The sequence below is a fragment of the Mesoplodon densirostris genome, chromosome 6, assembly GCF_025265405.1.
Source record: "Mesoplodon densirostris isolate mMesDen1 chromosome 6, mMesDen1 primary haplotype, whole genome shotgun sequence".
Lineage (NCBI taxonomy): Eukaryota > Metazoa > Chordata > Mammalia > Artiodactyla > Ziphiidae > Mesoplodon > Mesoplodon densirostris.
Window position 1 is genome coordinate 133437737 of NC_082666.1, and position 27989 is coordinate 133465725.

The following is a 27989-nucleotide window of genomic DNA, read 5'->3' on the forward strand; positions in this document are numbered from 1 at the left end:
GCTGACTCCGGTGTCCACTCCTTCACGGGAGGACCTCAGGTCTCAGCCAAACACAACCTGGAGAGTCCATCCCGGGTCCTAACGCTGTGATCCCCGTGTCCCAACCCGGCACGGTTCTGATCTTACGACGGAACATCCAGCGTCCAGGGTGTTGGCAAAGCCGGAGCCCAGGGCCCACCGACTGTAGGGCAGCCCCCATCCCACCCACGGCACCGCTACCGTGCCCTTCCGCCGGCACCGAGACTACAAGTCCCAGCATGCAGCGCGGCCCCTTCCAGCTGGTTGTCTCGCCCCGGTCTCTCCCGCCCACGCTCGCGTCCGCGGAGGGCGTGGCGCCCGTAACCTCTGCGCACTGACGTCGGCGCGCCGACGTGACGTGCTGACGCAGCGCTCTGGGCGCCTCCGCCCTCCCGGGCTCCAGTCCAGCGGCGGGAGGCCTGGGGCGGCGCTTCGGTTTGTGGGAGCCGCTGTGGTGTGAAGGCGCGAGGCCGGTGGGAAGGGCCGGCCCTTGTACCCTCCTCCTCCGGGTCTGCAGCTCCCCATCCCAGATGGACAGGGTGTGCGCCGTGTTCGGAGGCTCCCGGGGCATCGGCAGGGCGGTGGCCCGCTTGATGGCCCAGAGAGGCTACCGACTGGCCATCGTCGCCCGGAATCTGCAGGGGGCCAGAGCCGTGGCCGGGGACCTGGGCGGTGGGTACCGACCGGGGGCGCCCCGCCTCCGCGCGGCGAGTGTGGGCCGCGGCCGGTGCGGGTCCGAGAAGCCGTCGTGGATGCCCTTCTCCCCGGGCCGGTCGGGCTCACCGTGTGGGGCGCGGGGCGGGTGCGTGCCGCAGGTGCGGCGCGGTCTGGCGAGGCTTCCCGGCGCGCCTGCGTGTTCTTGCGCGTCGGTACGTGTGCGCATGCGCAGGCAGTGCCGGCCCAGGACGTTTGCGGCCCTTCCAGTCCTGGCTGTACCCTGTTTGCTTTCCTGTGTCCAAGGCACTGACGTCACTGCGGTGCTTTGGTGACCATCACCAAGGGAGGATGAGATTTGTTCCGCCAGATTCCTTGTTATTGCACTTAAACTCCATTTCCCCCCGTTTATTAGGAATGGATCGTCACTTTCTCTGCGAATTTCAGTTTCTGGAGGGTAGGAAGACAGGGTGCTGTGAGGGTCCGAGCTCGCAGCTGTTGTTGAGGTAGTAGGCGGGCCGGGAGCAGGGGCACCGGCTTCACCGTCGGGGCCGGGTGGGGGGCACCTTTACAGGAACGTCACCGACGGCTTCACCGAAGTGATTACGTGGGCCGCGGGTACGTTATGGACCAGGGAGCATCTCAGCCATGCTTCTTGCTCAGATTCAAAGGGGCGAGAACGTGGGGGTCCTTCTGGGCTACCCCACGCCATCAGTGTTGGCTGGACAGTATGAAACCTGCTGTTGGGTTTCAGGGGTTGTGGGTCCAGCGTGTCTTCAGGTAAGAGCCGAGAGAGACGCAGATGCTCTGGGGCCTTGCATTTCCTTGAATTACGTGGTCCATGAGTGACTGGTTTTCACCCAGAAAGTATCACTTCCCGGATGACCTACTGTCTTCGAATGTTTAAGGAGATGATTTTAATGTATTAGGCAAGGTTAGCCAGAAGATAAACAATTGTTGAGTTTTTTTTAAAAATTTACAGTTAAGAGTGTTAAAAAGGTGTATTATTAAATAAAAAATGCTTTCTTTGAAGGGTAATTTTTTTGGTATTTAAACATTTCAAAAAAAGATATGTTTAAAAAACAGGTAAGAGTTGTTTTTAGTAAAAAAGTTTTAGCTTTTTTTTTTTAACAGCTTCCGCTTTGTCTTATCTCTCCTAATGGTCAGGCTTGAACAATAGTCATTATAATATATGTGACATACTTAAACAAAAAAAATCTTAGAGTTTATTTCAGGGTCAGGAGACCAATTCATCAAAAACCTAACTGAATTAGACGTTAAGTTTCAAAAAAAATGAATATAAAACAGAGAAAACTGCTGAATTGCATAGCATGGGGTCAGTGTCAAAGCTATAAATATTGTTAGATGAATCATACAAAGTACTTTATTTCTTGTTACCCACCTGCCCCCATCCAGTTTATTAGACTGAACTCCACGAAATCAGGAATCGGGGACATAATCATGTTTTATCTCATGTTCTGGATAGAACAGATCTAGCTCGTAGTAGATGCTTGACAAATGTGTATTGAATCATTTTTAAATTCAAGTTATACTTTATTAGCAATTCTGATCTAATTTTGTTGTATAGGAGATCATTTGGCATTGAGCTGTGATGTTGCCAAAGAACATGATGTTCAAAATACATTTGAAGAGATAGAGAAGAACTTAGGTCGAGTTAATTTCTTGGTAAATGCAGCTGGAATTAACAGGTTGGTCACAAAGTTAAGTACATTTCTATATGTCTTTTTTTCCTTCTATGTCTTTGAATAATATGAGTTAACATACTAATTAACTTGTTTTACTTCTCATTGGAAGAAAAACTGTATTTTGACACTTGATCTGTTGGTCCACGCACTCTTTTCATTCTTTTATATTGAGATTATAGTAAGGGTACAGTTCAGTTTTAACATTGTAATCACCACCCATACTGAGCTGCAGAACTTTTCCAGAACCCCAGCATGCTCTCTCAGTTTCTTCCCAATTAGTACTTCCTTATAGGTAACCATGGTCCTGACCTCTGCCACCATATATGTTTTCTCAGTTAATATTAATGGGATCAGAGTGGGTATTCTTTTTTTTTTAATGAATTTAGGACAGAACATTTAGAATAATATAAAAATTTACTTTCTAAGCAAGGCGTAGTGTGGCAGTTACTTCATTCAAGCTATTTTGGCCATGTGGCCCTACTTTGAGCAGTTTAGGGGTATGTGCCCCTCTACCTGAGTGGGGCCAGGGCCTGTCCTCCAAGGGATCCTTTCTGGCTTATCAGTTGTTATTTCAGTGCCTCAAACCAAGTTTAAAATGTGCTCTCTAGGTGTTCTAGCTCAAATATAAAGCACTTCTTGTATTCTGCATTCAGGGAAAATGTTACATATTTCTTGACTTTTTACTTTGCTTTGTTTTATCCCAATTTTACGTTACATGGTTTTTGTGGTTTTGGTAGGGATAACCTCTTAGTAAGGACAAACGCCGAAGACATGCTGTCTCAGCTTCATACTAACCTCTGGGGCTCCATGCTGACCTGTAGAGCTGCCATGAAGACCATGATCAAACAGCAGGCAGGGTCCATTGTGAATGTGGGTGAGTCTGATCTCTGTGGATTTATTATTATCTCATGTATCATAAGAAAGTTATCAACTAATTTGGAACATATTTACTTGTGAAACTTGGACGGAATGTATCTTTACTATCTGCAGAAAAAGGATTAGTTTAACTGATTAATCTGTAAAACAGGAATCACCCATTTACATCCTTCTAGTGGTCAAGCAGGTGTTATATGAGTGACACCACCAGGTATTGGGAAAGTGACAGCACGAGCCAGGTGATACATGACAAAAGGTGCCCAGTGGGGAATGGCCCAGATCCAGCAGGTGGTTGCTGTGCACAAACATGGTGCAGTTTGGCCAGCTATTTGGATTTTTTAAGAGAAGTTGGACATCCTGTTTTTTGTTTAACTTTTAAAAATATTTATTTATTTATTTATTTATTTGTGGCTGTGTTGGGTCTTTGTTGCTGCGCGCAGGCTTTCGTTGTGGTGAGTGGGGGCTACTCTTCGTTGTGGTGCACGGGCTTCTCACTGCGGTGGCTTCTCTTGTTGTGGCTCACGGGCTCTAGGCGCGCGGGCTTCAGTAGTTGTGGCACACGGGCTCAGTAGTTGTGGCTCACAGGCTCTAGAATGCAGGCTCAGTAGTTGTGGCACACGGGCTCAGTAGTTGTGGCTCATAGGCTCTAGGCACACGGGCTTCAGTAGTTGTGGCGCATGGGCTTAGTTGCTCTGCGGCATGTGGGATCTTCCCGGACCAGGGCTTGAACCCATGTTCCCTGCATTGGCAGGCACATTCTTAACCACTGTGCCACCAGGGAAGTCCAAACATCCTGATTTTTATGTGAAACCGCATTTTCAAACTGGGCAAGAAATTAAAAACTTTTTGATAGTGGGGGCTAAAAAGTGATTTCTACAGCGCTTGCATGGGTCACTAATAAATCTAGTTCAGAGGTCTAAGAGGAGGTTTTCTTAAGAGAACAACCTTTTCAGTTTTTTAGGATGGATGTAAGTAACTCCTAGTCTTCAGTTCACCTGCCCCATGGGGCAGACAGACTGTAGAATGTGCCTATAGACCTTAAAATGCAAAGTGGCTTGAAGTTGTATTTCAGTCTGACAGTTTGAAAATAGCAGCATGCCATCTGCCTTTTAAGTGGTGATACTGTAGAAGGCCACAGAAGGGGGATGCTGCCCTGTTAAAGTCAGTGACCCTGTTCTTTCTAATGCAGGAGATGTCTTTCCAAGCCAGAATATAGGGTTTATATACAAGATTTAAACCAGATTATAAGGGTTTTTAAAGCCAGAATGTAGGGTTTTTCTTTTTTGAAAATGAGAAAAGGAAAGAATACTGTGCTAATAAGAAGTAGAACATTTTTGACATTTACCCTTAAAAATGTGAGAGGTCAGTTTTCTTATAAAAGCTTAGTAAATGAGTTGACCTTTGCCTTCTAACACAGCCAGATATGATTTAGGTTCTTGTAAGCTGGTACACTGGCCTGTATGTTTCACCTGATAAAGTGGGGTGTATTTGTTTAACTGTAAAATATCCCCCTTTTAGATATATATAAAAAGCCCATATCAGTCCTTTGTTTACATGCAAATTTTTAGATTCATGCTGAAAGTAAATAAAAATAGAGTATTGAAAATAAACTAGGGGACTCTTATCACAGAGGGGACTACTTTAAACTGCGAGAAAGTCCATTGTATTTCAGAAGTTACCACTCTGACGGGAACTGTAGCGTATGGCATGAAATAAATCTGCTCCAGCCTCATGCTCGGCCTTTCCTCTTAAGCCTGCGTTGTTCTTTCTTTTTTGTGTGTCTCCTTGTTTTTCTTTCTCCCCAAACCCCTTTCTCTCTCCACCTGCGTTTCCTGTGTCTGATGTGTCTTTTCTCTCTTTCTGTGCTTCATATTTCTCTTCCTTTGTCATTAACTGGCATGTGACATCTAACGTGGTTAAATATTTTAATATTGGACTTGTTGATTATAATTTGAGAAGTATTTGCAATGTTCTCTTTTTCTAAAATTAAATTACTTTCTCAGAAATTTTCTGAGGCTCTTGATTAATTTTTATATCATAAGTACAGGTCACTGGTGGAGAAGATTATTTCCCCAATTTCTCTTCTGCAAGAATTTATTTCCATACAGTTGATACTTGAATTATAAATTATTCTTTCATATTCATATAAATGAAGCCACCCAAGAATCTTTATAGTAGGCAGTACAGGTTAATACATCACTGAAGGTAACTAAATTGCAATTTTACAGATAGAGTGCAATTGAAACTTTGCTAATTTAGATTTATAGTAGTTGAAATTTAGTAAGATTTATCCTCAGATAAACTATTTATTTTAGGTGGAAATAAATACTTCCTTATGTGTGTGGTAGAATCATAAAATCAGCCTTTATCTGACTTTTTTTTCTGGTTTTAACCATGTCCTATTGGAAGCCTTTGTAACTACTGTAGAATTTTCATCACGTTTGCCCTCCTCAGAGATGAGAATGGGTTCCTGTCACTTAATGGATCCGTTCTCAACCCCTGCCCGGCACTCAGGGCTTCCCGTGAGCTTCTTTTGGATCCTGTTTTCTCTGTGTATCTGAGGAGACTCAGACCCTAAGTCTTACTACTCAAATGACAATGGTTAGGATTCCTAATTTTAGCAGAGGACAGGGTAGAATAGTTTGTACCTTGCTTGTTTACTGTAGAGTATCTGAACATTCAGAATAGTAACCCCATTAATTGGTTTGAATTTGCTCTCATTTCTTTTTCCAGGAAGCGTTGCAGGTGTAAAAGGCAGTTCTGGCCAGTCCGTGTACAGCGCCAGTAAAGGCGGGCTAGTTGCGTTCTCACGCTCTCTTGCTAAAGAAGTAGCAAGAAAGAAAATTAGAGTGAATGTAGTTGCGCCAGGTGAGTGGGAACTTCTTTTTTCTTTTAATTTATATGCGTCTATGGCTTTTTACAATAACAGTAGACTGTTTTTGTGTCTGTAAGTACGTCATCATCATCAGGTAGTTCTCAGAGGTGCTGGGACAGGAGCAGGGGACCCGCACTGTTACTCAGTCCTGGAGCAGTGCCACCCGGGAGGGCGTGACCTCGGTCTGATGGGACTCGGGGCCGGGACGCTGCATCTGTACTAAAACCACAAGAGAAACTTCTCATTTAAAGTCAGTTGTATTTAAGTTAAGAACTCTCAAGAGCTGAATGTAAGAATTTCAAGTAAGTGGGGTGGGGAGTACTGGTAGCATACACCCTGCAGGTGAACGGGTCCACGTTGTGTCCCTTTGGAGAGCTGTTTCCATTTTAATTGTCTTTCTCCTCTTCTTGGGATGTTTCATTGATTTGCTGCTCACTGGGATACAGTATTTGTTAATTTAGACTTTGTCAGTTTGTCAAAGCAGAACTTTGCAAGTAATGCATCTATTACCTAATGTATTCCATACGTCTAGATTAAAGAAATAACACATCTTTATATCTAAAATATCTGAATAGCTCTATAATACAATGTGCTTTTAATAACAGTGTGAACCAGAGGAGGTCATCCAACAAGGCTATGTAGATGATGTCGTTTGCACATTTCATGCCGTAATCCCCTACAACAACTGACGTGCTGGTGACCTCGGAGACACTGCTGCTTCTGTTCCAGGCACCGCAGTAGAGTGCATGTCACAATGAAGCGAGTCAGCAAACCTTTTGGTTTCGCAGTGCATACATAAGCTGTGTTTACACTATGCTACAGTCTATTAAGTGCGCAGTAACACTATATCTATAAAAACAGTGTTCATACCTTAATTGAAAAATACTTTATTGCTAAAAAATGCTAACCATCACCTGAGCCTTCAAGTCAAGTTGTAGTGCTAACATCAAAGATCACTGATTACAGATACCACAGCAAATACAGTAATAATGAAAAAGTTTGAAATATTGTGAGAATTACCAAAATATGACACAGAGACATGAAGTGAGCAAATGCTATTGGAAAAATGGCGCCAATAGACTTGCTTGATCCAGGGTTGCCCAAAACCTTCAACTTGTAAAAAACGCAGTGTCTGCAAAGTGCAATAAAACGAGGTCTGCCTGTACTGCAGAAAGCCAGTGTTTGTACAGAGAAAGAATGATCAGAGGTCACGTATGTTTGTCTCCAAAATGGAGAAGACACCTTTCACTGGGTGTCACTGTGCCCCAGAGAGCTACCCCGTATTCACGTTAGAATTTCAACACAAAGAAAATTTTGAAGGAGCAAAGATATTTTACGCAGACTTAGGAGGAAGAAACATCTTTTGAAAAGTCACTCTGGGAAGTAGTAGGTTGTGACAGTGATTTTAGCTGTGGTTGCCTCTTTGGTGAGCGAAGGAGGCGCTCTGAGGCCTGCTGTGTGGTGGTGCGGGGGGGGGCGCAGTGGTGGCACGTGGTAACAGAAGTGAGGGCACGCTCGCCGGCCCCCGCAGGTTCTAGCCCGTGTGCGGGAGGTGTATTCCCAGAGGAGCTCAGGCTGCTAAAATCCGACCTGTTTGGGAGTGGCCGACAATGAACGTGGCTGGAGAGGTGGGAATTTAAGGAATCTTCAGGAGTAGAAGTCACGGGGTGGGGGGGCTCGAAGTAGAGCTGGCTGCCGGTGGAGAATCCCTCAGGAGCACTGGTGTTCTCGTGAAGCCTGTAGGAAGACCAAGCCAGCAGGGCGCAGGTCACCTGGAAGACAAAGCAGATGTGACGTGGGCTCGGGACCGCGGCAGTCAGAGCCTCCTGAAGAAGGCGAGGGGGCGTTTTATAAAGCGCACCTGTTCCTTTCACTGTGCTGACTTGAGGCCCTCCACACGAGTTGAAAATGTGGATGGATTAAATAGGACGCAAAGCCAACTTAGCCTGGTTGGTCTGTTACAGGTAATTGGAAAATATTGAAACAGAATGATGGGAATTATAGTTTAGGTTGCTAAAGGCTAAAGAAGTTCTCCAACTTGTGCTAAGACTTTTAAAACAAATCCGAACGTACAACTTAGAGCTGGTTTGTTGCTTTTCAAATTAGTTGCCCCAGTTTGTAACCACGTTTATTCCATTTAGTAGCCATCTGCACCCATGAACACAAAGCATTCTGCAAAAGACTGAAGTCCCATTTTAAACTTGGATTTCCACTGTGTGCCGAGTGACCTTCAGGGCAGAAGGGAGAGGGGGTGGAGTGACTGTGGACGCACTCCTTCAAGGCAGAGCTGCCGAACCAGCCTCCGCCTGGACCAGAACAGGCACAGGATTAGGAGGGAAAACTGGTGCAGCGCAATTCAAAAAGGTTACATTGCCCCAAAGCTCCAGTTTTAGACACACGTCTCCCTTTCTGATGTCCACACGTTTTGAGGCTCCCGGGAGTAACTGAAACAACCAGCGAGCATGCAGGCGCCAGAAGACAGCACTGTGGGTGCGCGGAGTCCACAGGATGGTGGGGGCAGGTGCGAGCACTTTAGAGTATGTACGTGAAAACGTATCAGGTGCTCCCAAACGTGAAAGGCAGAGTCTCCGGGACTGTCCTGTCACTGTCCTGTCGGAATAGGCCAGAACCATTGAGAGTGTGAGTACAAAGTACGGTGCTTCTAAGATGAGTCAGAAATGTACCAGGTAGCGTCCCAAGGTGTATAAACCAGTTAAGCACATATAAAGTTAGTACTGGTCCAGTTAGATATACAAAATGAAAATTATGGAAGCTGCCTCAAATATCTGGGGTTCCACAAGTTTACAAGCAGACCTGGGTAACAAAGTAGACTCTGGTTTTAAGAAAACAGTGCAGTTCAGTGTCCAAACACAGCCTCCGGTCCCAGCGGTGACCTCAGAAATCACGTCTCTGGAGAGTAGAACCATTTATATGTTGGTACAAATTTGCAGATAACAGAATAAACAAAAAAGTAGAAAAGACCTGTCCAAGGCTGACGTTTAGTCTGTTTTTTTTTTCCAAAGGAGTTGACAAGTCCACAAATTGAGCGGGTTGATGTCGGGCTGTTGGTTCTTGTGTGAGCTGTGTGGCAGTGGAGCCGGTCCCAAGCTGCTCCCTGGAGGTGTAGACAGCTGGGGTGGCTCACAGAGCACCAGGGACACAAGAGCGTGGCAGCGTGAGAAAGTGTGCACTTCGTCCAGCCCAGATGCATGCCAGAGCGCACACACACACACACACACACACGATTACGTATTTGTCAGACACACATTTGTTTGTGTGTTTATCTAAAACTTATTAAAATAACTATTGATTATGGTTTTTGCTTTATGGAGAAGGAAGCCGTTAATTAGCCTGTGAATTGATACTCATAGATAGAGTAGTTTAGAACCTGAATACTTCTGAAATGATTGGAAATAGTTCTAAAATGAGTAGTTCTAAAATGATTGTGAAAAAAATCAAGTAATGAACTGGTGCCTAGAAAAAAATTTCTTGTACCTTATATTTTATATAAGATCTTTATTTTTAAACTTTGCACTGATTGTGGGATAATGTTAGGTGGACAGGATCTTAGTGATGATTTATTCTAGTCATCTTAACTGTTGAGAAGACTGGGCCCCAAGAGACAGAGTGAGTTGCCCAAGGTCCCACAGCTGGTTTTTGGTGGAACTGTTACAAAAGCGTTATCTGTTGATTGCCAGCTAATAAGGCTTGAAAATTATGGCCCCTTAGATTTGTTTTATATCATTACAAGATTTAGGTCTTTTTGTTCTTTTGCTATTATGTTCTGTCTAAAATACCTGGAATCTTCCAATTTTATAATTTTTACCTTTACATTATTTGCCTTTTGACAAATGACTAGTTGATAAAAATCTCCTGGATTAGTTAAGAGACTAATAAAAAGGTGCTAAAACTCAAATCTACATCATCACTCATGAGCTGGTGTGATAGAAGGTTTGGTTAGTGGACTGTTGAGGACAGTGAGTGTTCTCCTGTGTCTCTGCCGGTCGCCGTGGGACCTCTGTCCCAGCTTGCTGTGGGCACTGGGGCTGGCCCGCTGGGGGCTCGTAAGGAGGAGGCTGAAGTTCACCCTGGCTGCTCTGCTCTGTGGGCCCTGGAGCTGGTGTTGCGTTTGGCACCAGTACTGAACCAGCAGGGACCAGGGAATTGTTGGAATGTCCTGGCAGGCTTCTTGCTCTACAGCGTTCCTTCATCCCAATTCATTGTTTAGTCAGAGACCAGCTGAGTTCAAGCATTCCAAATCCATGAACATTTGATAAATGACTCGATTTAGATGCATTCATTTTTTTGGGGAAAAAAAAGAAAATCTCAAAGCTGCATTGTGGTCTTGGCACTGCTTTCTGTGTGTGTGTGCTTTGTGCAGCCCGACTGATTTTCGTGTTAGCCGAGTTTAACCATGTACAGGGTAGATGATTTATGGTTTGGGGCAGCATGTATGTGCTTCCCTCTTTTTTAGGGAGTGCAGTAGTGTGGGTGATGAAGAGTTAACTCTAGGTCACGATGATCCCAAAGCTGGATGGTTTCAGGGTAGTGCAAGTGTTCCTAATCCTGATTCTAATCATTCATTCAGCCGACTTCCTGAGTGTCTCCTGTATGTGAGGGCTGGCAACGCTCCAAAATCACAAACACGAATAAGCTATTTCTGCCACAAGGAAAGAAGCACAGTGGGAAAGACAGGTGTATAGACAGATAGTTACAGGGCCATGTGGTGAATGCCAGGCAGGTCCCTCTGTGATGCTGTGGAAACGCTGGAGAAGGAATGCTTAGTTTTGTCTGAGTTAATTAGTTGTCAAGGCAACAGGCTAACTAGTGCAAATGCAGCTTGTATATAAAGGGAAATTTTATGAGTGTTAGGGATGTGTGTGTGTATAGCCTTCCCTAAAGATCTTACTTTCTAGTGCAGTTTACACTGAAGGAGAGAAAAAACCTGTTGCTAAGAAATGTGGACGCTGAGTAGGGTGGCCTTTATTGTCTTGGCCGTAGTGTAATGTATTATAGTGGCTGCGCTGTGAGCATGGTGTGAATATGCTTCATTCATTAGAAGCAAAGTACAAGTTGAAATGGTAGCATTAAATCGAGTCTGTGGATTATTTATTAACTTTATTTTAGATAGTAATTTCAACTAGATTCTTCAGATCCTTTAACAGAGTTGATAAACATCAGAATTGATATGTTTATTTTTAATGTTAGTTTTCCTCGTCACCTGCAAATGGAGTTTCCAATTAAGTTAAAAACAGTTAGAAAGCAAATCATAATAGGAAAAACAAGGGACAAGCAAAATAATAAATTAGGCTATCATTTGCTGCCTAATATTTTTAACTTTTTAAAGATGAATTAGTTGCTAAGCTTTGGTATTACATTAACTATAAATTTCTCATCATGGATAAATGTTACTGATTGGAAAATATTGAATATGAGAAACAGAATATTTGATAAATTGAAACTATATTGGATACAGTACTTTTTTTTTTTTTTTTTTTGCGGTACGCAGGCCTCTCACTGCTGTGGCCTCTCCTGTGGCGGAGCACAGGCTCCAGACGCGCAGGCCCAGCGGCCATGGCTCACGGGCCCAGCCGCTCTGCAGCATGTGGGATCTTCCCGGACTGGGGCACGAACACGTGTCCCCTGCATCGGCAGGCAGACTCTCAACCACTGCGCCATCAGGGAAGCCCGATACTTTGCTTTTAAAAATGTGTTTTCAGTAGATAACACAAGCATGTACAAAATTCAAAAGTACAAAAAGGCATAGAGTGAAAAGTGAGTCTTCTCTAGCCATTCAGTTCCTTCCTCAGAGGCAACCAACCACAGTCAGCTAGTTCTCTCTGTATTTCATATATAAGTCAGTAGAGCATATATATATATACTGTCGACTGAAAAAAAAAGCACAACCTAAAAGTTGAGAATTAGGTTTTATTTGGCAGACTTTCTGAGGACTTAAGCCTGGGAGGCAGCCTCTCAGACAGCTCCGAGGGGCTGCTCCCAAGAGGTAAGGGGGGAGCCAGGATGTAGAGGAGTTTTTGCAACAAACACCAGGTAGTCGGAACATCAAAAATGACTGTTCATTAAAGAAAACCAGAAATCTCAAGTTAAGGAGTTTAGCGCTTTTCTGTGTGTGCAAAGATGCAACGTCTGGGCTCACTGGAATCATTCCTTTGATGTGAACCTCACCTCTCTGGGGCCAGCGTCCTGTGCTTTCCTATCTATCCCATCGTGAGTCCCCTCAGGGCTCACCGTTGGGGGCAGCTGTAGTGGCTTGATGGCTGCAACAGCCTTTGTTTACTTTTTTTTTTTGGCGCCGAGGCTTGTGGGATCTCAGTCCCCAGACCAGGGATTGAACCCGTGCCCCCTGCAGTGGAAGCACAGAGTCCTAACCACTGGACCACCACTTTGTTTACTGATATGGCAGGCAACATTTTTCCTCACAATACATATTTTTAAGAAAACACAAATTGATCGTACTATTCACAATGTTCTGTACCTTGCTTTACTCATAGAACAATCTTCCATATAGAGGACTGCTCACTTTTTAAAATAACAGCTCTATGGAAATATAACTCACATACCTCATCATTCACCCATTTAAAGTGTCCAGGGCCTCCCTGGTGGCGCAGTGGTTAAGAGTCCGCCTGCCGATGCAGGGGATACGGGTTCGTGCCCCGGTCTGGGAGGATCCCATATGCCGCGGAGCGGCTGGGCCCGTGAGCCATGGCCGCTGGGCCTGCGCATCCGGAGCCTGTGCTCCGCAACGGGAGAGGCCACAACAGTGAGAGGCCCGCATACCGCAAAAAGAAAAAAAACAAAACAAAACAAAAAAATAAAGTGTCCAATTCAGTGGTTTTAGTGTAGTCACAGAATTGTTCCATCATCACTGTGATACATTTGAGAACGTCATATTTTCATCATCCCAAAAGAAACCCTGTAGCCGTGAGCATTCTCTCCCCATTTCTCTCCAATCTCCCCAGCCTTTAGCAACCACTCATCTACTTTCTGTCCCTGTCATACGAAGTGTCGTCTTTTGTGACTGCTTCGCTACTTTTAATGGCTGAGTTGAAAGATAATAATGTCTGTTTTATGGGTGCACTGTAATTCATTTAACCTGTGCCTCTCATTGGGCACTTCGGTTGTTTCTGATCTTTTGCTGGTCTGACTAGTAATGCAGTGACGGTACTTGTAAGTGATTTATTTTGCACACGTGTGAGTATATATATGAGTGTCATCTTGGGACTGAACCTGCTAAAGGGTATGTGCCCTTAACATCTGGACAGATGGTACAGCAGTCATGTGTTTCTACAGGGCACCCTAAGTGTTTTGCTCCCTCTCCTCCCTTTTTTTTTAGTTGCAGAGCTTTTATGTTTACTCCTGGGACAAAGTCTTGCTGGCAGATGCTTGCAGAAGCTTGCAGCTACTTAAAACAGATACTGCTTTAGGTGCTGTTGTGTGCTGTTCAGTGTGGTGTTGATTTTTTACACTGCTTCCCTGTACACTTTTACAAGCGTGATATTAGAACATACAAATTTGTTCTGGTTAAAATCTTGGTCTAGATTTTGGCAACAGCCTTGTTTTATCTCCCTAAAAAAGTGTCTTGGATTATTTTAATTCCTTCTAGGTCCTAGGAACTTATATCAGAGAATGGACATCTAAGCAGAGAGCCGTATTAGACAGTGCACATCCCACAATTGGTAGTACTGGTATCTAAAACTGGCTAAAGTCCTGGCGTCTTATTTAAATATAAGCTCTCTGCAGTATATCAAAATATTCAAGACTAAAATAGTGACCAGGTCATATGGAAGTGAGATGCTGTTTGTTTATACTCTATAGGTAGCCAGAAATGGGTCAAGGAAGTACATTTCCTTGGGAGCTGACCCAATATAAGCGGTCACTGGACAAGAACCACACACCTGCTTTTCTGAGAAAGCGTATCCTGTTCCTCAAGGGCTCCCGTCTTTCAGAAGTGCACTGAGCGTGTCGTCACGGGTGTGGAGCCGCAGCAGCGGTGTCCTCGTTCTCAGGTAGCCGAGCACCTGTTGCTCAGTTCTCTCGCTGGCTTGAGGAGTGACAGCTTTGCAGCCCGCCGAAGCCTCTAGCTCCCATAGGTGATCCACAGTCGTCTGTGGACAGTGGCACCAACTGGGAGTCTGTAATTTTTATAACCCAGCTTGAAAGGTGTTGTAAATATATATGTAGTAAAATGAGTAGTAAAGTGAAATTTCCAGAGCTTTATAAATAAAGTGGGAGAATGCTATGGGATAGCGTCCTCAGGGGCCGAGGAGAGATCATACATTGGGAAACAACACAAGCACAAAAACGGGTGTGTGCAGTGTTTACAAACTACTAATATCTCTGCTCAGGTCCTACGAGATCTGATAGAGAGTCTAGGAGACTTTATATGCAGTGCCCTGGTTGTGGATGTATTCAGGACCATGTAATTCATGAGCTGTAGCATAAATGATAGTGAAATCTGGTAGAGCCTGGACTATTTTATCGCTAGAGACTAGCTTCATGGTTTTTTTTGATTCCTGATAAATTAGGGAATAATATATATGAATTTGAAGAAGCTGCAGATAGAGTTTTAGTTTTAGTAAAACTGCTCTGCATGAGACCGTAGTGGTGGATACATGATGAGATGCATTTGTCAGAACACAGACCTGTCCAACCCAAAGGGCAGCCCCTGAGGTAAACCATGACTTCACTTAATAGCGTATGAGTGTTGGTTCACCAGATGGCAGTGCGCTAAGGCAGGGTGTTAATAATTGGGGGGTGCAGGGGGAAGGCAGTGATTTATGAGGTATGTGGGGACTCCCTCTACTTTCTGATCAGTTTTTTTGTAAACCTAAAGCTGCTCTAAAAAATAAAGTCTATTAATTTAAGAAGAAAAAAAAAAGCTGCTGACAGTGAGAGGACGGTGCTTGCGTTTAGGACAGGTTCCCGCTCTCTGTATCCGACATCATGGTCCAGGAGAAGCCAGTGTTGGGGACGGCTTCTCTCCCTCTCAGCCTGGCCTCCGTCCCCCACTGCACTTTTAGGCTTTCAGCGCAGGGTCCAGCGCTGGCCGGCAGCTGTCCTGTGAGGCCTGTCCATCCAGCTGTCCGTTCCCAGTGGGAGAGGCCATAGAACTCCCCCTGTGAAATGACGCCCTGATCCTCCACTCGGTGGGAGCAGTGGAGGGAGAGCCGGCCCGCAGGGCGGGGGCCCGAGCAGCCTGACGCTGTGCTGGACCTGCGGGCTCCACTCTCTCCTCGACAGATCTGACCCCTCACGGACGTGAGTCCAGGCCGTGGTGTTGGACGAGGCCTGTCTCCTGTCAGAAGCACGCGTGTGTCAGTCTGTCTGCCACGGTGGCTGGCTCCCGTGGCTGTCTCTGGAGGACCAGGTCTGTCCCACGGCCGCATCTCCGTGGCAGAGGCCTGTCTGCCTTCTCCCTCTTTCACTGCCTGAATCTCCCTTCCTGTCTGCGGTCTGCCTTCCCGCACCTCGCGCCCTGTTCCAGATCTGCCTTTTTCCCAGGGTGAAAACACTTCCTGTGGCCTCTCACAGACCGTGTGGCCTTACATTCCCCCAGAAGCTGGGCACCTCCGTTCCCTTCAGCACAGCCTGAGTAACAACCCGGATGAGCATCCACCTGTGCTTGCTGAACAGGAGCTCTTCCAGCCACGCGGCTGCAGTGTAAGAACTGAGGGCCTTTGAGGGGAAATACGACGACCCGTGATGAGGCGTCCCTTCATCCTGGAGTCGTAGCTGTGTAGAGCTGCAGGCTGCCATTCTCAGTCTACTGCCCGTTTGACGAGACCGGAGCAGCCTGCAGTTCGGTGGTGCGTGCTGCCCAGCTGTTAGCGTGCAGAGTACAGCAGAGCGGGGGACGGAAGCTAGTGGGGGGTGTCCTCACCCAGTGCCCTGCTTGCCACGAAATGCCACCTCTGAGAAGACGTCAGCAGAGCCACCAAGAAGTGGAGCTAACCGGTAGTCACGAGGTCTTTCTTGCAGCGCGTTTTTACTGTAGTTTATTGAGGTCTGTTTTGTTTTTTAAGATTAAAATGCACTATTGATTTTCTGCCGAGAGTTGGGAGTTAGTGGGGAAATATGCCAATTTTGCTAGAATTCAAAACAACCTTAGAGTAAATAATTGTATCATGAACTCTTTGAGAAGATGACCTGGATATGTAAATGTTAGATTCGTGATTTATTCAGTCGACGTTGTAAGCATGTGAAGTGCGTTCTTTTCCTGATTCACTTTCTGGGGCACCTTTGACCCTGAAGTGTTTCCAGAGGCTTCGGATCCGGGAGCCCGGCGACCCTGCTTGTTGGGTAGCCGCAGCCCGTGCAGTACTGGGATCTTCCTGTAGGTGGAGCTTCGCTCACAGCGCACCCGTGACGCGGTTTCATCACAGCTGTACTTTGCCTTCTTTTTTTAAGTCTAAATGATGAGTAGTGTACAGAATACTGATTATAGAAGTTATGGGTAATATGTATTCATATGTATCAGACTAATCTCACAAGATTTCCGTAACAGATATGCAGTTCTTCTGTGCTATGTACCATTTAGAGCTGGTGCTCCACGTGTTATGGCGCTTTAACTACAGCTCTTGCTGCTTGAGAACGTGTTCTCTGCGAGCCTTACTGCACACAGCACTGCCGTGTTAACTTTAAAAGTTTAAAATTTTCTGTGTATGCTTGCATCAGGATTGGATAATTCCATTAGATGTTTTTCTTACGGGAACATTGGAAGTACTGGTCTTTCTAATCATCAGCTATCTTAGATAACAGCACAGGAAACTGGTTTTTGTCACAAACCACGTTTGTGCTGCTTTCCTTCCCTCTACTACCCCAGTCCACCCCTAATCAAGTGAAAATTAATCACTTGTGTGGTTCTTTGTGGTCACCTCTATCAGGATATTCACCCAAGTTCCTTTTGTTATAATTAGGAGTGCAAGTGAGTGTTTCCTCCCTAGGTTACAGGTTCCTTAAGGAATGGAATTTTTATTTATGTTTATATCTATCCAATCATATTGTGCTACGAGTTGGGTCAACTATTTTAGCATTCAGTAAATGTTCATTGGGTTAAATTGAATAAAAAATGAGTACTTGGGTACTGATTGCTAGCAAAACTCTGTATTTCCTAAACAAGGTTTACTAATCATCTCCAATTTTCATCAGCGAATTTATTTATTTTTTTTGAAATTGAGCAAGTGTCTTAGTGTCTGCCCTTTTCAACTAAATGAGCAAACATTTCTCTTACAGGATTTGTTCATACAGATATGACGAAAGACTTGAAAGAAGAACATTTAAAGAAAAACATCCCTCTTGGGAGGTTTGGAGACCCCCTTGATGTGGCCCATGCAGTTGTGTTTCTTTTGGAGTCTCCATACATTACAGGGCACGTCCTGGTGGTGGACGGAGGCTTGCAGCTCACCATGTAGCCAACTGATATGGCTATTATTAGAGTCAAAGGCACACAGTGTTATACCTGCATTCGCTAATCAAACCTACTGATGCTACAAATGTTGATTTCCATCTTTATATGAATATGTCTGTAGAGGACAGTATGTGACCAGCTGTGCTTTCTAAATGACACGTACCTTCCAGGCTGCAGCAGTGTTAGTGTGTAGTCACCCTCGGTACCCACAGGGATCTGCCCTAGGAGCCCCCGAGTCTTCAGATGCTCCAGTCCCTTACATACCACAGCCTCCATAGTATTTGCATATAACCTATGTATACTTTTTTTTTTTTTAGTTTCTGCTTTATAACAAAGCGAATCAGTCATACATATACATCTGTTCCCACATCCCTTCCCTCTTGCGTCTCCCTCCCTCCCACCCTCCCTATCCCACCCCTCCAGGCGGTCACAAAGCACCGAGCTGATCTCCCTGTGCTATGCGGCTGCTTCCCACTAACCTACGTATACTTTAAATCATCTTTAGATAATGCATAATACCTAACACAGTGACAAGGTTGTGTAAATAATTGAAGTACAGTGGAAATGCAGTGTATTTTTGGAATTTGTGGAATTTTTAAAAAAATATTTTCTATCCGTGGTTGGTTGAATATGGATGTGGAAGTCATGGATGTGGAGAGCTGACTGTATAGGCATTTTGCAAGTGATATAAACAGATGTTATCTTAATTTATACATTTTGTGGCAAAAGTGGGAAAAATTATATGGTCTAATTGTCATTAGTTGTTTTGTTGTATCAGGCTGAATACTCCAGAAGTTAACCTTGGAGGCCATTGCCAAAGTAAGAGTATTTACAGGGCATGGGTAGGTGTCAATACCTCAGCAGCCCTGCTAGAGTTAAACATTGTATCCCTTTTGCCCCTTAGACAGTCATTTGATTTACAGGTTGAAATGAATGTGGAGTTTGGTTTCTCTGAGTGGCATTGCTCCTCCTTGAGCCACTGGGCTCAATAAAATGCAAGTGCAGGTGTGGACAGTTGACCCATCCTGTGGAAGTTCTCAAAGATGGTGAGGGTTAACTCTTACTGATTTAACACCTGGTACTGTTGTGAGCTGCGTAGATCTCATCAGCTTAGGAAGTGGAAGTGTTTCGTTTTTTGTTTTTGTTTGTTTTGTTTTTTTAAATCCACAAAAACAGTTTAGCAGGCTACTTAAAAACAGCAATAATAATATTCTTGCCTGACATTTTAGAAAACTAATAATTATGAACAATCATAAATAAGTAAATATGCAGTAACAGTGAGTTAAATGTCTTTACAAGGAACAGGTTAAGCATTAGTCTTAAAAGAAGATGTTTGCCTGAGATTAGAGATTAAGACACAAACTGAGTGAAAACATCAGATGACGCCTACTTTGCATTGAACTGTTTTGTGGGGAATACCGTGAGCATTTTAAATGTCACTGGATTCATGTTGATTTCTATAATTTGTCCTTTTAAAATGTTTTAAATATTTATTGCACCTTAAACAGCAATCTTTTTACAGTTTTATTGGAGCCGAAATGATTTTATGTAAACATTTAATTTATATTGAAAGTCGATGCAAACGTATTAATAGGATATATTAAATAAATGCAGAGTAATAAAAGTAAAATAACAAAGTCAAGTCTGTGTTCCAAATCAAGATTCCTGATTCCTTAAAAATTCTTTTGCACTGATCTTCAAAATAGCCTTCTTTACTTCGAGAAGTCTGTTTAGGACGTGAGCAAGCCAGTGTAAGTTACTATTGTAACCGGACGGTCTGCTCACCGCAGACACGGCGGTGCACAGACCGCGCTCAGGCGTGCACAGTGCCCGGCGCTCGCAGGGAAGCAGCGGTTGGGGCGGTGTCCGGCGTCCTGCGCACGGAGCACGCGCTTCTCCAGCGCCGCCTGCCTGCAGGCCTTGCCGGGCGGCCGCGGGCCAGAGCCCTCCTCAGACTCCAGTGCTCCAGACCCCGTGGGGCCGCCTCGGCTGGTGGTCGGCAAGGAAGCAGGTGTCGCTGGAACGAATGGCGCTGAGGTGTGGCTTACGGATGGCTTTAACCTTCAAGTGTGTATATTCACACGTCAAGTCATGACCCCTTTTGAAGCGTCCACCCGCTCCCGCCCACATCGAACTTCTGGAAGGTGGAGCGAGGCCTTAGACAGGTGCAGCCAGCTGCCCCCACCCCGCAGGTGACGTCTCCATCGGCTCCCACCGCCTGGGCGGGACGTGTTTCGTGCTCTCTTCCTGGTGCTGAAATGGGTTGCCAGCTGTTGCTCATATTCAGAGATTCAAGAACTTCAGTGGATTCTTAACAAGATAACTCAGCTGCAGCTCTTATATGGCTCTTAGGAGCCTGCAATCCAGTCTGTGTTGGGTACTTGTTAGGAAATGGTTTATGGCTAAAGCCAGTGTTAACATGTTTGCATGGGACGTTTTTAAATTTGTGCTTTTCATATTTTTTTCATATTCAGTTTTTTTTATAAATTTATTTTATTTATTTTTGGCTGCGTTGGGTCTTTGTTGTTATTCACGGGCTTTCTCTAGTTGCGGCGAGCAGGGGCTACTCGTGGTGCGCGGGGCTTCTCATTGCAGTGGCTTCTCGTTGCAGAGCACGGGCTCTAGGTGCCTGGGCTTCAGTAGTTGTGGCATGAGGGCTCAGTAGTTGTGGCTCGCGGGCTCTACAGCGCAGGCTCAGTAGTTGTGGCGCACGGGCTTAGTTCCTCCGTGGCACGTGGGATCTACCTAGACCAGGGCTCGAATCCGTGTCCCCTGCATTGGCAGGCGGATTCCCAACCACTGCACCACCAGGGAAGCCCCCATGTTCAGTTTATAAGAGGGATTTAAACTGCTTTCTAAGAGAGAATTATGTTGTAAATTTCGGGGCAATAATTTATGTGAAGAAGATGATTTAATGTGTATGCTTCTGTTATCTGGAATAAAGGGAGAAGATTACTCTGGACATTGAAGAGTTATGCCTTACATTGCTGAAACATTTTCCCAAGCTTTTTAGATGGAAGTATGTGTAAGTTGAAAGGGCCTACCACTGACTTAACTTGACAAACATACTACAAAGTATTTAATAATTTTTAAGTTTCTTTTATATTAATTTTATCTTTCAATTACATTGCAAGCTTCTGAGGGTAGAAACCATACGGTGTTTTCATTCTTTTCATTTTAGTTAAATAACTCCGTAAATATTGGTTGAATACCTACTAAGTGTCTTGTACATCTTCTGATTCCTCCACCTTACCCGCTCAGCTCTGAGAACATTCGGTACATCCCAGAACTACACTGATAAATCCTTTTATATGTTTTGATTCAAGATCAACAGTCATTAATTACATTGTGTTATAGTGGAGGGAGGGGTGGGTCATTGAAATATCAATACATCTGTTCCCTCAGTACACATCCTGGAATGTTCTGTGACTCACTCCTTTTTTGGCCATTTATCTCTGACTTTGATGCTTACTTTCAATTTATAACTGAATTTGAAATGCTAAACCAATCAACCGTTTTCTCTTAGGCAACATGACTGACTTGGAGGAATTACCACCAGTTTAATTTGGAGCCCTTGGGCTAATAATCCAAATGGTGCTATCGGTATCACCTGGAGAATATTTTCCCCCCAAATTTAAACACAAGTCAGGAGCCCTGTCCCTGAGAATTTTGCTATGGGTAGGGCGGGGTGAGGAAAATGTGGAGGTGCTTTTAGGAAAAGTTTTCAGTGGTGCACAGTGTTCATTACTTCATTAAATAAGTATTTGTTCATTCATTCCTACTGCACACCAGACACTGCTAGTCGTGGGAGGTATAGTGGAAACGAACCCTGGTTCCCGGGAGCCCACAGGCTAATTGGTGTGGGCCGTGGGCAAGCGGACCTTAAACCATCACCAGACGTCGGATTACAGCTGAGGTGAGCACGGGGAGAGCGGGGAGAGCGGGGAGCCCTGGTTGCCATTGAACCCTCTTGCTCTTGCTGGGGGTTTGAGCTGCCCTGGAAGGTCAGGAGCGGCTTCTCTGGGGCGGGAGAGTTGAACTAAAAGTGAAGCCTTCGTTCAGAGGGAGCAGTGCTACTCTGGGGGGAAGAAAGATGCCGAGTTCGATTTTAACCAGGCTGAGTTGAGGCGTCTTGCCGATACCTAAGAGGAGACCTCAAGTACGCATGCGTGAGGACCTCCCGGGGCTGGGGGGCGTGGGGGCAAAGGGCGCACGGTGATTCGACTCCGCGTGAACCGGCAATTAAGGAGTGAAGAGCGCGCCCAGGTGAGATTGCGGAGGGAGGAGCTGACGCTGGCAATTGCAGAGCCGTGTAGCACCTGACGGGTGCCGCGTGCAGTCCTCAGGGAGGAAGGGAGGGGTGCCCGGGGGAGCCAGGTGGGCCCGGGAAAGAGCCTGAGACGCGCTGGTTGGGCGGTGGGTGGGAAATAAGAGACGCCGGTCCTCACGCTGCCGCCTACGCCGCTGCCGCCTACGCCGCTGCCGGTTGAAGGTTTTTCGGAAGGAAGGCGTCCTGTCGGCTCTGCTGGACTCGGTGAGTCGCGAGTAAAAAGGGGCTCTAGTGACGCGGGGATCTTTGGTTACGTGAACAAGAATGAATTTGCGGATTGGTGGGGACAGAAGGCAGAAGCTTGTGGGGGAAGAAATTAATTTGGGGCTTTACTTCACGTTACAGAGATCAGTTCGGCAAGGAAAAAAGCCTAAGTGTCAAAATGCTCGGTAGAAAATACAGCTGACCCCTGAACAACGCGGGCGTTAATCTGCGTATAACTGTATCCCCAGCTCCTCCGACCACGGGCTGTGTGGTAACTTTAGCATTTACTACTGACAAGCATCTGCGTACAAGTGGAGCCGCGGAGCTCAAACCTGTGCTGTTCAAGGGTCAGGTGTATACAAGTGGATAGTTTTCAGACGCCGGTGTGTGGCAAACGTTCTTAAACATGGAAAGAAACGATTGGTTAAACGAATTACGTTAAAATTAAGACCTTGTGTTCATCAGAAAACACCTTAAAATTATCAAAAAGGCTGATTATAAACTGACGGAAGGTTTTATGCATCATAGATAAGTAATAAACAGTTGAGTATCAAAAATATGTACTCAGGGCTTCCCTGGTGGTGCAGTGGTTAAGAATCCGCCTGCCAATGCAGGGGACACGGGTTCGAGCCCTGGTCTGGGAAGATCCCACATGCCCCAGAGTAACTAAGCTCATGAGCCACAGCTGCTGAGCCTGCACGCCTAGAGCCCGTGCTCCGCAACAATAGAAGCCACCACAATGAGAAGCCCGAGCACCACAACAAAGAGTAGCCCCCGCTCACTGAAACTAGAGAAAAGCCTACACATGGCAACAAAGACCCAGTGAAGCCAAAAATAAAATAAATTAAATTAAAAAAATATGTAATGAACAACAAATCAATAATAACCCAATAGGAAAATGGGCAAAAGATACAAAACAGGAATGTTACAGAAAAGGAAATATAGCCAACAGGTGTTGAACATATGTTGAAACTAATTAGGGGAATGCAAATCAAGACCATAGTGAGATTTCATTTGACATTGAAGTGGCGAAAATGAACAAGTTTGATAATTCCAAGTGATACAGAGCAGGGGTTCTCAAACTTTAACATAAATCCCTTAAAGATCTTTTAAAACTGCAGCTTCTGATTTAGAAGATTTGGAGTGGGCCCTGAGATGTTGCTTTTTAACAAATTTCTAAGTTGATGCTGATGGTCTCTGGACCACAATTTCGGTTGCAAGGCTGTGAAGGATGCAGACCAACAGAGTCTGTTAAATGTGACATTGCTGTTGGGAGTATAAATTGGTAGACAGTTTGGAAAATGGGTAGGTAACCTGTAAAGTTGAGCACACACGTCTAACCCTACTATTAACCCAAGTCAGTTCTTTTTTTTTTTTTTTTTTTTCTTTTTTTTTGTGATACGCGGGCCTCTCACTGTTGTGGCCTCTCCCGTTGCGTCAGGCTCAGCGGCCATGGCTCACAGGCCCAGCCGCTCTGCGGCATGTGGGATCTTCCCGGACCGGGGCATGAACCCGTGTCCCCTGCATCGGCAGGCGGACTCTCAACCACTGCACCACCAGGGAAGCCCTAGAGCAGCTTTTTTTTAAACATAGAAATTGATAAGCCGATTCTAAAATTTATAAGGAAATATGAACCTAGATTAGTCAAAGCAATTTCCTATAAGGTGAGCAAAATTAGAGAAATTACAACCTACTATCAAGACTAAATGTAATGCTATTAGGCAGTGTGGTATATGGTATTGGTGAAGGATAGGCATACAGATTAATGCAACCAAAGTGGGAACCCAGGAGGGGGTCCACTCAAGAACAGGTGATAGTTTTTTGTCAAAGGGGCCAAGGAAATTCAATGAAAAAAGGAAAGTGTGTGTAGTCAGTCATCTAGAGAAACCAACTGTGACCCTGGCTTCACACCAAAGTTAAGTTGAAATGCATAAGATGTAAATATAAAAACAAAAATTATAAAACTTCTAGAAGAACATAGAGGAAAAAGACTTTGTGACTTTGAGATAGAAATGACTTAGGTGGGGGCCTCCCTGGTGGCGCAAGTGGTTGAGAGTCCGCCTGCCGATGCAGGGGATACGGGTTCGTGCCCCGGTCTGGGAGGATCCCATATGCCGCGGAGCGGCTGGGCCCGTGGGCCATGGCCGCTGAGCCTGCGCGTCCGGAGCCTGTGCTCCGCAACGGGAGAGGCCACAATAGTGAGAGGCCCACATACCGCAAAAAAAAAAAAAAAAAGAAATGACTTAGGTGGGACACAGGAGGCAAAAATCATAGACAAAAAAACCCCTGGTAAATTGGGTTTTATCAAAATCAAGAATTTTTGCTCTTTGGAAGACACCGTGAGGAAAATGAAAAGGCAAGTCATAGACTATGAGAAACTATTTGCAATACTATATATGATAAAGGACTTGTATCCAGAAAATATAACAAGTTGTTACAACCAAAATAATAAGACAACCAAATTTTAAAAATGGCTGAAAGAATTGACTAGACACTTCAAAAAAGAATATGAATGACTGTAAGTACATGAAGAGATGCTCAGATTTAGTGACAGGGGAGATTAACTTAAAAGCGCAGTGAGACACCGCTGTGTGCCCATTGGAATGGCCCAAGTGAGAAAGACTGATGAGGCAGATTGTTGCTGAGGATACGGAGTGGCCAGGACTCCCCTGTACTGCCAGTGGGCATGTAAACCGTTAAAACTCTTTGAAAAACTGTTTAGTAGTAGCTTAAAAAATTAAACGCACACCTACCAGACAACTCAGCCATTCCACTCCTAGGTATTTTCTCAATATAATTTAAAATATACGTCCCCACAAAGCTTTGTAGATGCTTGTTCACAGCAGCTTTATTGATAATAGCCAAAACAGTGAGCACCCATGTGATCATTAATAAGAGCACGGATAAAGGATAGGATGCCCTACAGTGGAATACTACTCAGCAGTGCAAAGAGCCAGCCTCTGCCGTGCACGGTGGATTGTGAAATAAGCGAGTGGAAGAAGCCACTCAAAAGAGTCCATGCTGAGGAGTTCTAGTGACAGAAAACCACGAAAGTGCAAACAATCTAAACAGCGGGCGGCATTTGAGTAGTTGCCTGGCCTGTGACCAGACGGTGGGTGGACCACAGGGGGCCCTGGGAACCTTTTACGGTGGTGGGAAGGTTTTGTATCTTCATCGTGATGTATATTTCTTCAAAATTAATCCAATTGCACCCTTTAAATATATGAGTTATATCCCAGTAGAGTGGATCAAAGGGAAAGGGAGGTGGTGGTAGATTTGTGAACTTGCTGAGACTCCATCCTGGGCACACCGTCTGGAGGACAGAATTCCTTCCCTGTGCCAAGGGGGCAGGACGTCTGTGTAACTAACAGTCCTGTGAGTGACACATCATATGTGTCATCTCTATAACATTTGCCAAAACAACCAAAGTCATGACTTAGCCTTTTAATTAGAAGCCCCTAAGTTGTCTTCAACAGTAAATAGAATCATTTTTAGTTTAGACTGAACAGAAATGTTTAGTTTTCGTTTCTTCCTCTGAAAGCTTTGGGGTGAACGGGGCTGATGTGGTTTCAGAATATATCCTGGAGGGGCCCTTGGTTCCTTCCTGAGAGTGACAGAAATCTGTGCCTTATCTTTAAGTTACTTCAGCTGGCTAACAGATTCATCTAACTGTTTGTGGATATACTTGAAATTAATACCCTTTTCACTTGCCACGAGTGTGTAGGAACCTTGTTTGTGTGTATCTTACTGGAATTTGAGTGACCTCTTATACTAACTTTTTGTCCACTGAAAGGTAATCATGTCAGTATTTTTAGTGCCTTTTCATAAATGCTCAAACCCTGGTCCCAGCAGAGGATTTCACATCGTGCACAGTAAAGCTTATTGGAAAGAAGACATGGCCTTTGGGGGCAGAAAGTCCTGGTTTCAAGCCCAACTTTGCAACTAACTGACTGTGACTTGGATGAGCTCCATCCCTCCTTGGAGCCTGTTTCCTCGTCCGTAAAAGAGAGTAGCAATTCCTAGAGTTGTTGTAAGGGTTAAATTAAATAGCATCCAAGTACCAGTATAACGACTGGCACGTAGTAGGTGCTTAGTAAATGTTACTTCCACTCCTTATAGGACTTCTGGGGCTCCTTGTGGGGCGTCGTATGTGGAGTCCTCCCAGGGCTGCAAGCTTTGTATTCTGTACTCCAGTATTTTCACTTTTATTGAGGTACTTTCTGAGCCTTCCTTTTCAAGTCCTGTTTTCAGCTTTATCTGTTCATGTTGATCGGACACATATGGGTTATGAGCCGCATGATTTCTGGTTTACTCACGAGATATTAACCCTGATCTGCATCTCTGAGTGTGAGAGCTTGTTCTGAAATCAGTGCTGCTGTGTGGATTCCATTCTTCCCATCACTCTACTGCCCTTGCTTAAGGGGTCATTGAGAAGTAAATATTTGTCCCTTTAGGCCAGTAGGGGATGGGCACGCCAGCCAGGAACTTGCCCACAGTTCCCCAGAGTCTGACTCGGTTTACTCGTCCCTTTCCCTGGGGCTCTGTTGTGCTGAGCCCAGGTTAATCCTGTGGCCATTGCTATTCCGCAGCTTTTGTGCCTTGGCTGTGGCTCATGGTCTGCCTCAAGCAGCCACACACACGTGATGTCAGTTCCAAGCCTGCTTCTGACCTTTGACCTGTAGTGGGGCTGGGGCACATCCCCGCGGGTCCTCTGAGCGCTGGCGTCCACAGTGGCCACGCTCTGCGTTCCATTTTCCACACCTGGGAACACGGTGTATCCATCTCGTGAGTGAGAAACACAACCTGAGAGCCAGCAGAGAGAGACCCTCACACTGTAAATACGTCCTGCTCTTCTGGAAAGAGTATCTACTGTCCAAAGCTTCAGAAATAGCACCTGTATACTTCAGTATTTAAATCTCATTTTTATCTGTATCGCTTATACATCATTTGGAGTCATTTCCTGTCCCTCAGAGGGAAACACTTTAGTCTCTGATCCATGAAGTAGTAGCCTCCTTATTTCTAGTGAGCGTATATCTATTGTATTTTCAGAATTAGGCATTCTGTATCGGCTCCCCACTGAGCAAGAAGAGGATTTACCTCCCTTCCCGACCTGCACCCCACACTGTGGCCTGTGAGCACGCTCCCCATCCCCCATCCCCCCTAGAGTGAGGTCATGATCAGCAACTGCATCATAATGATCACATAAACATGATTCTCAGCTGAGCTCCATACTATATGATGACTACTTCTCCTTTCCTGTGAAACATTTTGTTTTCCCTGGAATTGATAATATTGTTTGTTTCTTTGTTTAGTTTCCTGCTTCCTCAGCACTCACTAATCCCAGAGCCTTCCCTGTTGTGTAAATGTCCTCTTGGTGTCTGCAGAAACGTTGTGTAAATTCATCAACTTCATAACTCTCTCCAGATCTGATCTGTTTCAACCTTGACTGGTTGTTCTCTAGATCCGCCGCAGAGCTGTCATCCTGGGATCTGCCCTCAGGATCACCTTGTAGCTTCCCTTGGCCTCTCCTGTCCATTGGGTCCCCTGTTTCATGGACCTCATGTCTCCCTTTTCTTGATTTGTGACCTCATCTGGTAGAGCACATCTTCTAGCAACTTCCTGAGAAAAAGTACGTGGGGGATAAAATTTTTGAGACCTTCATTGTTTGAAAATGTCTTCCATTACTCCTCTTTACTAAATTGGCTGCATACAGAATGCTAGGTTAGAAATCTTTTTCCCTCAGAATTTTGAAGGAATTGCTCCACTGTCTTAAGTCTTCCAGTGTTGCTATTTGGAAGTTTTAAATAAAACCTCTTTTTTTTTCTTTTTTTGGTGTGCGTATTTCCCTCTGGAAGTTCTCAGGCCCTTCTCTGTGCCCCTGGTGTTACAACAGTTTAT

At 45.1% G+C, this 27989-nt stretch overlaps 1 protein-coding gene across 5 annotated transcripts; it reads left to right on the top strand.

Moving 5' to 3' along the window:
- Positions 1-329: 329 nt before the first annotated feature.
- On the top strand, positions 330-20000 carry CBR4 (carbonyl reductase 4). 5 transcript variants are annotated; one of them, XM_060102698.1, is made up of 6 exons: positions 330-690; positions 1088-1129; positions 2261-2381; positions 3116-3252; positions 5988-6122; positions 17383-20000. In XM_060102698.1, exons 1-6 carry the CDS (start codon positions 549-551, stop codon positions 17559-17561), a joined length of 756 nt encoding a protein of 251 aa, XP_059958681.1. In that variant the 5' UTR covers positions 330-548; the 3' UTR covers positions 17562-20000. The 5 variants fall into 5 exon arrangements, with proteins under 5 accessions (XP_059958681.1, XP_059958683.1, XP_059958684.1 ...); XM_060102700.1 differs by lacking the exon at positions 17383-20000 and adding an exon at positions 13966-14189; XM_060102701.1 differs by lacking the exon at positions 17383-20000 and adding an exon at positions 9153-9342.
- Positions 20001-27989: the final 7989 nt, after the last annotated feature.

Coding starts and splice junctions, on each gene's coding strand:
- CBR4 (XM_060102698.1), top strand. CDS start 549: ATGGACAGGGTGTGCGCCGTGTTCGGAGGCTCCCGGGGCATCGGCAGG. Junction 3,253..5,987: donor AGGGTCCATTGTGAATGTGG/GTGAGTCTGATC, acceptor TTCTTTTTCCAG/GAAGCGTTGCAGGTGTAAAA. Junction 6,123..17,382: donor AGTGAATGTAGTTGCGCCAG/GTGAGTGGGAAC, acceptor TTTCTCTTACAG/GATTTGTTCATACAGATATG.